General features: G+C 40.6%; 2 protein-coding genes and 1 pseudogene across 3 annotated transcripts; 2 read left to right on the forward strand and 1 right to left on the reverse strand.

Moving 5' to 3' along the window:
• Window positions 1–2,531: 2,531 nt before the first annotated feature.
• On the reverse strand, window positions 2,532–6,979 carry LOC148177936 (uncharacterized). The gene is made up of 3 exons (XM_088032637.1): window positions 6,615–6,979; window positions 5,737–6,568; window positions 2,532–5,676 (listed from the first exon to the last, which is right to left on the reverse strand). The coding sequence occupies exons 1-3, from the start codon at window positions 6,720–6,722 to the stop codon at window positions 2,867–2,869; spliced, it is 3,750 nt and encodes a 1,249-aa protein (XP_087888763.1). The 5' UTR covers window positions 6,723–6,979; the 3' UTR covers window positions 2,532–2,866.
• A 1,167-nt stretch (window positions 6,980–8,146) lies between these two features.
• Window positions 8,147–9,472, forward strand: Mob3 (MOB kinase activator 3). Its single transcript, XM_088032668.1, has 4 exons — window positions 8,147–8,299; window positions 8,347–8,497; window positions 8,617–8,960; window positions 9,008–9,472. The coding sequence occupies exons 1-4, from the start codon at window positions 8,258–8,260 to the stop codon at window positions 9,125–9,127; spliced, it is 657 nt and encodes a 218-aa protein (XP_087888794.1). The 5' UTR covers window positions 8,147–8,257; the 3' UTR covers window positions 9,128–9,472.
• Window positions 9,473–9,564: 92 nt separating this feature from the next.
• LOC148177938 (uncharacterized) lies at window positions 9,565–14,374 on the forward strand (annotated as a pseudogene). The gene is made up of 12 exons (XR_015769862.1): window positions 9,565–9,903; window positions 9,958–11,620; window positions 11,770–11,833; window positions 11,902–11,942; window positions 12,066–12,072; window positions 12,123–12,131; window positions 12,190–12,246; window positions 12,356–12,422; window positions 12,561–12,581; window positions 12,946–12,998; window positions 13,053–13,093; window positions 13,399–14,374. The product of XR_015769862.1 is annotated as an uncharacterized LOC148177938 (transcript).
• Window positions 14,375–14,714: the final 340 nt, after the last annotated feature.

Consider the following 14,714-nt stretch of genomic DNA (forward strand, 5'->3'; position numbering starts at 1 on the left):
GCGGGGAAAATCTCTGGACGGCAACGAGGAATTTCAAGTTGAAGGATTCACGGTTGCTAAGAGACGGGAAACGGCTTGGGAGGAAGGTCATTCGAAATTTCCACAGACATCAAGACGGCCGTGAGATACAGTTGAACCTCCGACTTGCGAACCAGTGATGCCAGATCAAAATTTCCATGATACCTAGATTCTAACTAAAAAAATCCCTAGAAAATCTCTAGACGCTAATAGGATTAAAATGAAAAATCTGAAACATGTCGTTGCACAATATTCGAATTGCAGAAAACTTACCGTTAGAGAATATTGTACTTGCTGAATTCTCTCTTAATATTCAGCGATAACTAAATATTTGTAAAAACTCAAAGAGATCAACATGAAATAAGTATAATTATATGTATTATAGTAATAAAAAATTAATAAGAATCGTGCTAATTTAATTTGTCAATTTGTCAAACAGGTCATTCTATTGATGGCTTCTATTTTTCTTTTTTCTTGCTCCTCTCATTTCGCAAATCTTGCATCTTTTTTGCACCAAGGAAAAGGAACGTAGTTTAGAAACAAATTGATGCAAGTTTAGAAACGCGCTTTATCATGAACATAACATAACCTCTTTAATTTTTTTTTTGAGCAAACACATAAAAGTCTTCAGATCAATACGAAACTCTCCACACAGCTTCATTTGGCTCTCGTGACTCCATTTCTAGTATCAGTTCCTTGCGACCTGTAGAATTTTTCGAGAAAATGCCAATTGAAATTCGTCAAAAGAAATGTGCGTGCTGCTAAGCTAAGACATACGGCGAAGACCCAACTTCACACCTATTCTCTAAACAAATATGAATTAAACAACAACCGACGCGTGAATCTCAAATCAGAGTTCAGATTCGTTTTTCTGAGGCCCAAGTTGATAAAACGGGTATTTTTCTGCTTTTATTTAGACGGAAAATCGTAATGTCAAATAAAAGTTTTAAAAATTAATAAAAAATTAACGGAACGTCGTATCAAAAAAACGACACCAGATTCTTGTTCCTGAGGTCCAAATTTATAAAAAAAGTCGGTTTCAAAAAGAATTTATTTTTTGTCGAAATCGCCAAAAATCCATGGATTAACCCCTTTGAACTTTTTTTGGCGAAAAACACGAAAGCTTTCAGATCGACACGAAACTTTGCACAGGGCATAATTTGACATTTCTACATCCATTTCTGGTCTCAGTTTCTCGCTTTCTGTGAAATTTTCCGAGAAAATACAAATTAAAAATTCAAAAATTTAATTTCCCGCGTCGAGTAAAATTTCAACCAGTGCACTAAGCTGGGACACACGGCGAACACCAGGCGCGACCTAACTTCAGACCTAATGTTTAACGAAATGTAAATTAAACGACCACCGATGCTTGAATCTCAAATCAAACGTCAGATTCCGTTTCCTAGAATCCAAATTGATAGGTAGAGCATTTTTCGGCTTTTATTTTCATCGAAAAAAATGTGTGCTGTCAAAATAGTCAAAATATGACTTACGTCAAGGGATCTGTCCTATCTTTAGACACAATAATTTTAGATATTCAATAAAACAATAACTATGTCGTGAATGTTAAATCAGAGTTCAGATTCTTACTCCTGAGGACCAAATTATTAAAAAGTGTATTTTCTTGCTTTCATTTCCTTCAAAAAAATTTAAGTCAAATAAAAGTTTGAAAAATTAATAAAAAATTACCGGAGCGTCGGATCGAAAAATCTTTAGCGGATTCTTGTTCCTGAGGTCCAAATTGATAGAAAAAGTCGGTTTTAAGGAAATTTTATTTTTTGTCGAAATCGCCAAAAATCCATGGATTAACCCCTTTGAACTTTTTTTGGCGAAAAACACGAAAATTTTCAGATCGACACAAAACTTTGCACGGGGCATAATTTGACATTTCTACATCCATTTCTGGTCTCTGTTCCTTGCTATCTGTGAGATTTTTTGTGAAAATGCAAATAAAAAATTCTAAAATTCAATTTTCCGCGTCAAGCAATATGTCAAAGAAGCATAGAAGCTAGGACATACGTCAACAGATCTGTCCTATCTTTAGTTATAAATAATATTAAATAAAATAGTAACAAAGTCGTAAATCATAAATCAAAGTTCAAATTCGTTTTTTTGAATGCTAAACTGACAAATTAAATAGTTTGTTGCATTTATTTATACCGAAAAATTGAGTATAAAAATAACAGTACAATGCGTGTATTATTGGTTGCCTACCCACATTGCAACTTTTAATTTAAAATAAACTTATAATTGCGTTTTGAATCCGACTTTAGAGTACAGAATCTTGTTCCTCAAATCCAAATTAATAAAAAAAACGTCTTAAGAGATTTTCTGGGTTTCGATTAAATTTCAAAAATTTGACACTCTAAACTTCATTTTTCCTGCAGAGGATTGCAGGAAAAATCCCTAGACCTGGCGACACTGTTGCGAACAGGTGCGTGACTCAAGGGAGCGCCCTCTTCCCGCTCACTTGTAAAATAGGGACAAGGGACGAAATAAAACACGCAAAGTCATACAAAATTATGTATTACTCATGAATATTATTTTATATACACATAGCCTTACAATTACTGAGTATGGGAATGACTTAAGTTTATGTACTATCCGAAATCAATATAAAAAATAAATATAAAAAATAGCGATATAATCTACCCTAGAAAGCATCGATAAAAAAAACCTACAAGTCCTAAAGAAAAAATAACAGTCTCCTCGAATTACAGTAACAGACTATATAGTCCCTCGATAAAACGTATCTGAGTTATATACAATTGTTCGTATGTCCTACCTAACACGATATGCATGTAAACAAAAGAACATCGACCCTCTAATCTACCCATATTTACACACTTCACAGTATGCTTCCCACGGCCGACTCGATTTCGTTCTCGTTAAGCGTCTGCGCGGGCATCTCGCAATAGTCGACGGTAACATCGTCCTCCACCTTATCGACGCACTCGTACTTGATCGACTGTATCGCCGAATCCAACTCCTCCGTCTTGTTGCTCTCGTAGCTCTCCAAGACGTTCGACGAGTTCGATTCCTCATCGCTGCTCGCCTCGCTCTTCACCGAGAAACAACTGCCGCTCGATTCGTCAGTGTTCGAGCTGGTGTAGTTGATCTTCGGCCCGTTGTTCGTCACCTCCTTCTCCCTCATCATGTTGGTCAACATTTGCGCCTCCAGCGAGTTCTCGGAGACTTCGCTCTCGCTGTCTTCGTCCTCATCCTCGTCGTCGTCGTCCTCCTCCGTGGAGGAATCGGCTTTGTCTTTGGTCTCCACGACCGTTTCTGTCTCAGAGTCGCACCCAGAGGAGCACTCGACTTGTTCGATCAAGCTCTCGTAGTTGATTTCGTTGTCCTGGTAGCCGTTCTCTTCCTTCTTGACCTCTTTGGGCGGGTCCTCCAGCAGCGACCAGTCGAAGTTCTCGTGGATCGCCATGTGGAGCTTGAGTTTGCTGCTGGCGTTGTGGTAGCGCCCGCAGATGCGGCAGATGAAGTTCGAGCCGAAGCCCTGGCCGTGGAGGAGAGTCGGATGGGTTTCCTGCAGGTGCGCTTGAAGAGCGCTGTAAGAGTTGTTGGTTTTCAGACAAATCCCGCAGACTGTTGCAGCAACGCTCTTGTGGCACCGGATGTAGTGCTGCCAGAGGTGCTTCTTCGCCGGCCAGGTCTTCAAGCAGATCTCGCAGAAGGAGGGGTCGTTGCTGTTCACATAAACCGTTCGCTTAGAACTGTTGTGCTGCGGATTCGGGGAGTTAATAGAGTCCTGATCCTCCTCCTTCTTCACCACGACTTCGGACATCTTCTTCTTGTTGTTCTTCACCGGAGTCTTCTTCTCGTCCTCGACTTTCTTCCCGAGGAGTCTCTTCTCCAGCAAGGAAATCTTATTCGTGTCCAAGAAACCAGGAAACTCTTTGGGTTCCTCCTCCAACTCCTCCTTCTCCCCCTCGTCGCTTTGATCACTATTCGAATCACTCTCGCAGTTGTTTTGGGGGGCTATAGGTGGCGGTACCACCGGCGTGGTCTTCAAGACAGCGTTCGCATGCATGGTGTTGTAATGCACCTGGAGCTGCGCCTCCGTGTCGAAGACCTCCAAGCAAACTTTGCAAGCTTTGAAGATGCGACCATGGGACTTGTTCAAATGGTCGTACGTCTTCCATTTGGAGCCGTAATTCTTCCCGCACACCGGACATGACGTCAGGGGCGCCAACTGGTCGCGATGAACCAACCGGACGTGATCTCTTAACACGTGTTGGCTCTCAAACAACTTCAAGCAGATCCCGCAGCTCAGACTCAAGATTTTCCTGTGTAAACTCAGGATGTGCATTTTCAGTTTGATCTTACTAGGTAAAGCATCTGCGCAGAACTGGCAGACGTAGGAGTTGGCGTGGTCTCGCGCATGATCGGTCATATCGTTGCGACTCCTGAGGATGTTCCCGCAGGTGATGCAGAACAAATGACAGCCGGGGTGTTGGAATCGGATATGGGAAACAATCTCGCACTTGCTTTGGACTTTTTGGCCGCAGATCTCGCACGCGTATTCAGAGTGGTAGTTCACCAGGTGCTTCGCGAGGGACTGGCGGTCTTTGAAGATGCGTGCGCATGATTTGCACCGGGTCAAAAGGTCCTTTTGCAGGCGTGGTCGGCAGTTCTTCTTGTGTTTCTTCAGCAGCGTCTTTTTATGGAAACCTTTGCTGCACTTGGGGCACTTGAACTCCCCTTCGTTGGCTGGGGGGGTGTAGTTTGTTATTATGTTAGTGTAGAGGTCGCTGGAGGAGTCGATTTCTTTGGGGGCACAGAGCGGCTTGTCTTCGTGGTCAGAGAGCCGTGAGTTGTCGTCGATCTCAGAGAGCTTCTTCTCCTGTTCCAACATCTCCTGGCGCATGAAGCTCTGTTTCACCGACTGGAAGTCAAAAGCTTGGAACTTTTGGCTCATGAAGTCTTCGGTGGTGTCTAACAGAGACAGCGGCTCAGGCTTTTGTTTGCAGCTCTTGGTACTGTGGATCTTGTTGAAGTGCTGCGCGAGGTGGTACTTGGACGCGCTCGTCTTATAGCACAACTGACACGTGATGCTCGGATGTCCTTTATGCAACCGGTTGACGTGTTTCCACAGATGCGAGTTCCGCCCATAGAACTTATTACACAAATCGCAGTGGAAAATCGAATGCTGGCTCCGCCTATGTGTACTAAAATCTTTAAACGACTCAAAATCGTCCAACCCGCACTCGCTGCAAGCCAAACTCTTCGACGTGGGGGAGGAGCCACCCGACTCGTAATTCTCATTGGTCTCGATGTAATCCGCCGGATCGAACATCTTCGCTTGTTTTTTACAAGCATCCAATAAGAAATCGTGGACGAGGACGTGGTTTTCTAACGCCTTCGAGTTGTCGTCGCCGTACCGACAGATCTGACAGACGTATTTGGTGAGTGTCTGATGTTGTTGCGAGCAAATTTCAATGTGGCTTTGCAGACTAAGAAGCGATGAGGATTGGTGGAGACACATTCCGCACAAGAGAGCCGATTGGTCCGCATGTTTGATGCGGAGGTGGGTAAAGAGGTCGGGGCGGGCCGTGAACATGGCGGGACAGAGCGGACAGACGAAACTGGGGAGGAGCGTGGGCGGGTCTTCCGAGAGGGGCGGCTCCAACGGAAGCTGATTGTCCTCTGAAAAAAAAACGGGAAAATTAGGTAGGGGCGTGGCGAGGGGGCGGGATTTGCACTCACCAATCGCGTCGCTTTTCCTGAGATCGGATATCTTGAGTAGGTTCGGTAACTTCTTTTTCTTATCGTTAGCGGCGTCCCCAGCGAACGCGACGATTTGCGCCATGTCGATTCCGTGGGTCTCGAAGACATGACTAGCCAACATGGACGGCCCGGTGAACTGTTCTTCGCAGAGAAGACAGACTTGTGGCAACGCCCTGATGTCTTTTTCGACCAATGGGAGGACGGGGTTGTCCCCTTCCAAGCCGTTGTAGGCGGGGATTTGTGGTTCGGGGGCGAGGGCTATAACTTCGAGTTTCTTCGGTTGTTTGCTCTTCCTCCTGCTCGATGTGTCGATTTTGCATATTTTGGAGAGACTAGATTCGATAACGTCTGGATTTTTCCGTTTGAGATTCTTCCTTTGGGTGATTTCGCTGATGAGATAGTTTTCGGCGTCGTCGAAGTACTTCTTGCCGAAGTTGTTTTTGGTGGTGATGAGGCTGTCGAGGAGGTTGGGCTTCCGGAAGGCTTCGTCCTCCGAGTTGGAGTCAAGGTCATAATCGACGAGTTTTGTGAGGTTATGTAGAGGAAACGACTGGAATTCTTCGTGTTCTTTGATCAACAGATCGAGCGTATCGACGGTTTGAACATCCCTGTCTTCTTTCGGGGGGCCCAAGTCAGCGGAGACCCCTTTATCGAATCGGCGTTTTGACTTCAAACACGACTCTGTAATGTCATACTGAGCCTCCAAAATAATGACTTTCTGCAAGCAATTCTTAAGAAACGCGTAAAATTTGTTGATATTGTCCAAGCACTCGCCACAGATCGTATCGGGGAGCAGCGAATGGGGGGACACCTAAAAACCACCAATCAACAACGCTCAAAGCAAACAAAAGACTCACGATTATGGGGAGGCATGTTTCGATTCTGTGCTTGAGCCCCTCTGTCCTGAAGATGTCGACGTGGTCCTGGCCAAGATTCCCGCATATTCGACACAGTTTCGTCTCCATTTTTCCGCATATCGGGGGCGAAAATACCCCCGAAGCACCCCGCGGCTTGGACGGCGGTGCTACCTCCCCCACCGTCACGGAGGCGGCGACTCAAGCACGTCTGGGGGCTTCCATCGAAGCTTTATGTCACTATTTCACCTGGAGCACTAGCAGAACAGACGCTTTCAACGATTTCTCAAATTCAATCACAAACACAACGACGCCATTGCAGATTATAGCAGTGTTGCCAGATCAACATTTCAGTGGTCCCTAGATTCGCAACTAAAAAATCCCTAGGAAAGCTCTAGGCGCCATGAATTGTGTTTGGCACACTCTAAACTTCGTTTTTCCTGCAGAGGATAGTTAAGGTAGAAAATGGCCACCCGAGGTCACAAAAAGTCTTGAAATTTTCTTTGCGTATTTCGTTACTGTTGCAAGAGTGAAGTTATATGAATTGGGTTTTAGAGTAAAAAAGACGATCGAGTGAGTTCTGGCAAAATTAATGTCAAAATTCAATTTGTTACCGTTTTTAAACAGCATGGAAAATTTAGTTTACTGAACCCTCTCGCACTAATTAATTGATTAGGTAATTAATACACAGCAAATTTCATGTCAAAATAGCAAATGTCAAATTCTGGGGGACAATGTTGCCAATCTTGTCAACTTAAAATTTCCAAAGCTAATTTGTCAGAATTCCAATCAGTCCATTGTCTTATTAAAAACTACCTTAGATGCTTTACATTTCGGGATTTTCACGACATTTTTTAATTTTTAGTTTTATTTTTATCCTGGCGCCTCCACCATTTTCAGTAAATTTTATTTTATATTTTCTTAATTTTTTGGGACAATTTGAATGAAATTTTTGTCACATTTTAAAGAAAAAAATCCCTACATTTTTTTGTACCAACCCCTAAAAATCCCCAAAAATTATTACTCGCACCTGAAAGACCAGTTTAAGAGCTCCCACTAATTAATTACGTAGTTGTGATGCATAGCAATTTTTATGTTAAAATTGGCAGTCAAATTCTGGGGGATAATGTTAAAGCTAATTTTTCAAGAAGCATTACTAAAGAAATTACTAAAAAACTTGTCATTTGCTTGTGGAAATGTCTATTATATCTAATATTTTCCCCGAATCAAAAAATATTTTGTAAAACAGCATCGAAAATTACATTAAAAAATTAATTAAGGTAATTCCTCTAGATTTGTTCGATAATTAAAAAAAAATCTCTTTTTCCCTCTATAATTTCAAAATTCCCTACACCTGGCAACACTGGATTATAGTTTGACAGATGACCACTAGAACGCGCGCGGTTTTTTCGGGGCAAAACGCCCCCAACTCGCCCCCGAAAAAACACACAAATTGTCTCTGACTCCACTAAAACCCCCCCTGATCGTGGGGGCGCAGTACCCCCCCTTTCCACCAGAAAATAATATTTCTCCTTAACGATGCTCCCACCAGAGGGCGCTGGCGTCGTCAAATTGACAGTTCGATAACTTTGACGTTTGGAACCCTAACCAATAAATGTTTACGAATCGAATTGGGGCTCAGCGACATGGCTCTCAACGGATTTTTCGATTTCTTCCAAAAGGGAAAAGTAGGTAAGGGCCCCCTTCATCACCACGCACTCACTTCTGCCTTTAGACCTTCAGACCCAAAAGGAAGTTCGTTCATGGCACCATCAGATACAGTTTACACAAACAAGCCTGCGCGAGTCTCAACTCTGGAATTAACTTAAGATCGGCGGTGAAGCTCCCCGAGGGCGAAGACCTAAACGACTGGATAGCTGTACATGGTAAAAAAAATAATGCGTCTTAACCCCTTAAAATTATGCAACCAATTATACATCTCTGTATGAAATACAGTACAGTCGGACCTCACAACTACGAATTTAACTACAGTGAAACTTTACAGTGGTGGACTTCTTCAATCGAATAAACCTCATCTACGGTACGATCTCTGACTATTGCACCCCCCAGACGTGCCCGACGATGTCAGGGGGCCCCCGCTTCGAGTACCTTTGGGCTGACGGCGACAAGTACAAGAAGCCGACACCGTTACCGGCGAAAGAGTACATCAGCCACTTGATGGACTGGATTGAAGGTCAAATTAACAATCAGACCTTGTTTCCGTGTACTTCCGATCTTCCATTTCCGAAGAATTTCGAGAAGCATTGCAGTAAAATCTTGGCGAGGCTACACAGAGTGTTCGTCCACGTCTACATACATCACTTCCAGAACATAGTGACCATCGCCGCGGTATGGTCATGACCACCTTGATTTGCTTTTTTAATATGTGATTCTAGGAGGCTCACGTCAATACTTGCTACAAACACTTTTATTACTTCGTGACCGAGTTTGATCTAGTTGGCGATAAGGAGTTGGAACCGTTAGCTGTCATGGCGTCCAAAATCTGTAAAGATTAAGTCGCGACGAGCTCAATTTTCTCGAATTTTTCTATAACTTTTTACTAATATTATATATTCGGATAGTTATAACATGTCACGTGACTAATTAAGTGATGTTTTGTTCCATTTTGATCATTATCAGGGTTTTTGTTAATTATGGGCCAGTTTTTGTTACGAGGCTTTAAGGGGGTCTCTGGATTGTTGTATTAACATTGTCCGCCATATTTGTATATATTTAAGGTTATGTCAGTATTAAATAACCCCCATTACTAAGTCATGTAGTTTAGGTTCTTAAATTAAACCAAAGCAACAACTTTGCGTTATTTTGTTTAATTCATGACAATAAATAACGATAAAGTATAACTTTCTTTGTTTTTAAGAGCGACGGCCATTTTGAATAGTCACAAAACGTAATATGGCCGGTCTTATACACGGTTGCAGTTTGGCGAGTTCTGATTGGCTGACGTGGATTCCACGCCCCCTGTGTGTGTAAAAATTCTACAAAAAAGAAGAAATACTTTGCAGGGGTACCAACAGATTTGAAATTGCAGAGCCCACTTGACCGGGAGACACTTATTTTTCCAGAGGATGATTATCCCTCGAACTATTAGGGTAAAATCGGTCATTACGTGGTCATCAAGAGCAGGTAAAATGGGTTTTTCTCAACTTCTAAGAAAAACTGCTCAACTGAAGACAATGGAAGCTACTTTCGTCCAATCAGAGTTCGCTGCTGAAGAGGTGGCAGCACCCTCAACCCTCTTCATCTCTTCATTTGAAAGTTAAACTTGGCACGGGTAAGTTCTCATTATCTCACTATAAAGTCAGACTCTAACTTTTATCGTTTCCAGTCAAAATGTCGCGACTTTTCTTCATTTTCTTCGTCTTCCTCCACGTCAAAGCCTGCGAAGAAGTCAAATACCAGAAAGCAGAAGCTGCAACTGATGCAACGCCGCCGTTTCCAAGAACTCGTCCACAATACATGAGAATCGTCATCGTCAACTCCACCATAACTTGTTCAAACTTGACTTCTGTTGACGCCATCGACTACCACTTCCAGGAGACGTATTACGACCAGTTCTTGAAGATCACCAACTCGAGCATCGTCGCAATTCCACCGATGGCGTTCTCCAAGTCTCCCTTCCTCAAAAGATTGTTTCTAAGTGGCAACTTCATTGAGAACATAGCACCTGGAGCTTTCACCGGATTGAGATCTCTGGAGGAGTTGCGTCTTGACCACAACGCGATGTCCATAGTCCCTCATTTGGTGTTCAATTCTTTGTACGAGTTGAGAGTGTTGGATCTGAGCCACAACCGCATTAAGAGGTTCGAGAAGTTTGCTTTGATGGGACTCAATAAGCTGGAGGTGTTGGATTTGAGACACAACCTTTTGGTGGTGATTGAAGATGGAGTTCTCAAGAGTCTCAAAAGCGTGCGCGGGCTCTTCTTCTCACACAATCCTCTGGAGAGGATTTCGGTCGTCGGACTGAAACACCTGGAGACGTTGGCGTTGAGAAACACCTCCTTGTCTCAATACGAAGACTTGGCTAATCTCACCATTAAGATGCTGGATCTCAGTGTTTCTCACAAGTCAGTGCTCAACTTTAGTTGTTTTCCGGAGAGTCAACAACTCTTGTTGAGTAAGAGTGGAATTGAATCTGTTGTGGGCGTCGTCTCCACAGGTTTGCAAGTGCTGGATTTGAGCACCAACAGTTTACAACACCTGGAGGGGTTCTTGAACACATCTCAAACAATCAAACGAGTGGATTTGAGCAACAACACCATCTCAACGATCCACGAGTTGTTCTTCGCCAATTTAACACGTCTAGCTCAGTTGTTTTTACAACACAACAACATCTCGAAGATTGAGACGACGCTCTTCCGCGACTTGACTAGTCTTGTTGTTCTCAACTTGTCCAACAACGCTCTGGAGAGCTTCCAGTACGGCACCTTCGACTCCTTGTCAAACCTCCACGTCTTGGACATCTCCAACAACAAGCTCCACGTGCTCCAACAACTCCACTCTTTACCAAATCTTCAACACCTTCGTTTTGACAACAACCTCGTCTCAGAGTTGGACCCGGAACAGTTCTTCGCGCCTTTGACGACGATATCTCTTGACAACAATCCTTGGAGTTGCCAGAATTTGGTTAGCATCGAAGCGGAGTTGAGGAAAAGATCAGTTGTGGTGCTCCCAGGGAGGAGTTTCGACACGGAGAACTTCCACGGGGTTGCTTGCAAGAACTTGAAGGAAATTGAAGTGGAGGGGGAGATTGAGAAACTGGTGAAGTTCTTGGAGAAGCGGCTTGTGCAGGAGGAAAAGGTGGAGAAGTTAACATCAGTGCAGGAAGTCGAAATGGATTATACCAGTCGGATTTTTGTTTATGTTGTTGTTGTTCAGATTGTTGTACTGGTGCTGTTGTTGTTTGTTGTCTTTTTGATTTTTAAGTATGTTAAGAATAGGAAGGTGGAGGAGCCTAAGAGTCGAAGGTTTCCCGATTTTGAGCTTTTTTAGTGTTGTAATTTTTTTGAAGGAAAAATAAAATTGTTTAGATTTTTTGCAATAAAATTTTGATTGAACGTGTGTCGGCTTCTTTCTCGAAAACTGTCAAATCTGGCACATATTCAGTCGTGATTGGTTAAAACTGACGCGGTGGTGTTAGCTGCGACATGAATTTTTTTATCAATGGCAACTGCAATGGAAATTTAATGGATTCCACTTTTTTTGTAAATTTCGAAGGGGACTTGATTTTTCCTCGAAATTTTAGGGTTTTTGTTTTTTTTGTTAATTTCAGATTGACACGTTCAAAATTCAGTTTTTGTGTGAATTTCGAAGGTCACTTGATTTTTCTTTGAAATCTTAAAAATTTTGTTTTTTTAGTAATTTTAGATTAAAACGTTCAAAATTCATTTTTTATGTGAATTTCGAAGGTGACTTGATTTTTGCTTGAAATTTTAGAATTTTCGCTTTTTAGTAATTTCAGATTGAAACGTTTAAAATTCACTTTTTTTATAGATTTCAAAGGTGACTTGATTTTTCTTTGAAATTTTAGAATTTTAGCTTTTTTAGTATGTAATTTCAGATTGAAACGTTCAAATTCACTTTTTATGTCAATTTCGAAGGCGACTTGATGATTTTTGCTCGAAATTTTAAAATTTTCGCTTTTTTGTTTATTTCAGATTGAAACGTTCAAAATTCTATTTTTTTGTAAATTTCGAAGGTGACTTGATTTTTCCTTAAAGCTTTAGAATTTTTGCTTTTTTGTTAACTTCAGATTGAAACGTTCAAAATTCACTTTTTTTGTAAATTTCAAAGGTGACTTGATTTTTCTTTGAAAATTTAGAATTTTTTTTTTTAGTAATTTTAGATTGAAACGTTCAAAATTCACTTTTTATGTTAATTTCTAAGGTGACTTGATTTTTCCTTGAAATTTTATAATTTTTGCTTTTTTAGTATGTAATTTCAGATTGAAACGTTCAAATTCACTTTTTATGTCAATTTCGAAGACGACTTGATGATTTTTGCTCGAAATTTTAAAATTTTCGCTTTTTTGTTTATTTCAGATTGAAACGTTCAAAATTCTATTTTTTTGTAAATTTCTAAGGTGACTTGATTTTTCCTTGAAATTTTAGAATTTTCGCTTTTTTGTTAATTTCAGATTGAAACGTTCAAAATTTCTTTTTTTTGGAAATTCCGAAGGTGACTTGATTTTTCCTTAAAATTTTAGAATTTTCGCATTTTTGTAATTTCAGATTGAAACGTTCAAAATTCACTTTTTATGTTAATTTCGAAGGTAACTTGATTTTTCCTTGAAATTTTATAATTTTCGCCTTTTTAGTATATAATTTCAGATTGAAACGTTTAAATTCACTTTTTATGTCAAATTCGAAGGTGACTTGATTTTTCCTTAAAGTTTTAGAATTTTCGCTTTTTTGTTAACTTCAGATTGAAACGTTCAAAATTCACTTTTTATGTCAATTTCGAAGGCAACTTGATTTTTCTTCGAAATTTTAAAATTTTTTGTTTTTTTGTTAATTTCATATTAAAACGTTTAAAATTCCCTTTTTTTGTAAATTTTGAAGATGACTTGATTTTTCCTCAAAATTTTAGAATTTTCGCTTTTTTGTTAATTTCAGATTGAAGCGTTCAAAATTTCTTTTCTTTTTGTAAATTTCGAAGGTGACTTGATTTTTCCTTAAAATTTTAGAATTTTCGCTTTTTTTTTGTAATTTCAGATTGATATCTTCATATAATAATAAAAGAATAAAAAAATTGATTGATACTCTATAAGTTTATTAAATACTGCACTTCATAAATATCTCTTCAATCAATTTACACTATTGTTCCAATTTCTTTGGTCGTATTTGTTATTTTTAGTCTATTGTAAACAAATAATCATCATTAGTAAACCAGTAAACTCCAGAAAACTGTCGGAAATGTCGCCTCTAATTCTCTTCTTCAAGCTAACAGAAATTCTAGCAATTTCGCCCCCATGGTCCTCCCCAGTCTCCACTTTTCAAAAAGTCCGAACTTTCGCATTCCTCGCGTTCGTAACCATCAGCTTACCACTATCTATAATCAATAGAAAAGATTACTATGAACGCTTCATTTACGCAAAAACTGCAGTTACCTTACTTACCGACATCAACCTCGTCATCTTCGTGGTGGTGTCCAATCTAACTGTCATCTGGAAGGAAAAACAATGGACGAGTTTAATCTCAAACTTGAAGATCATAGCCTCCAGTGCAAAGAACGCAGAGAAACAGGCGCAATTCTTCCTTTTCATCTTGACCTCCGAATTTCTTCTCGAGATTCTGATTTATATCTACTGGTCATTGTCTTTCCATGGAGTCCTTAAGTACATTAAAATGTACCTCGTGCAGTACATCGAGTTCTGTGTCTTCCACGTTTACATTGACATGCTCTTGTTGATACTGAGTTTGGTACTGCTGCAGTACCAACACCTGAATGGCCTCCTGGTCAAGGAGGTGACTAAAAACTCCAAGAAACTCTTGGATGGGGTGATCAACATCGAACAGAATCTCTACTTTCTTAAAGACACCATCGATCTCTTCAACGACGTCTTCGGATGGCCGGTTTTCTTCGCCATTATCCACACCACTCTCTACATTCTCAATAATTTGGACTACATCTTCGTGCACTCGTTAGAGCATCGCAAACTGGAGTTTATTGTAGCAGATGTCATCATTATGATTTTGATTTTTGTAAGTTTGTCGTTATTTGTGCTTCTCTAACTGTTTTTGTAGTCGAAAACTGTCCTTCTGATCTTCAAGTGTGATCACATCCTCAAGGAAGCTGAAGAGATGTTGGATAAGTCGTACGTTTTGCAAAGAAGTCGGAGACTTGGGAATGGTGATGGAAGTCGTTTGAGGGAGTTTAGTGAGACGATTTTGCAGAATTTTCCGAGGTTTTCAGCGGCGAGGTTTTTCCGGATTGATAAAGGGACGATTTTCAGTATTTTGGGCACGATTTTGACGTTTTTTGTGGTGATGATTCAGTTTCATGGTTCTGCGTGATGACAACAATAAATTAATTAATAAAATGTTTGTTTTTTTTTAATGATATGATCAGTTTTCAAAATTCTAG

This window comes from Gnatocerus cornutus, chromosome 3, assembly GCF_029298725.1.
Source record: "Gnatocerus cornutus isolate USDA-ARS CGAHR chromosome 3, icGnaCorn1.1, whole genome shotgun sequence".
Classification (NCBI taxonomy): Eukaryota; Metazoa; Arthropoda; class Insecta; order Coleoptera; family Tenebrionidae; genus Gnatocerus; species Gnatocerus cornutus.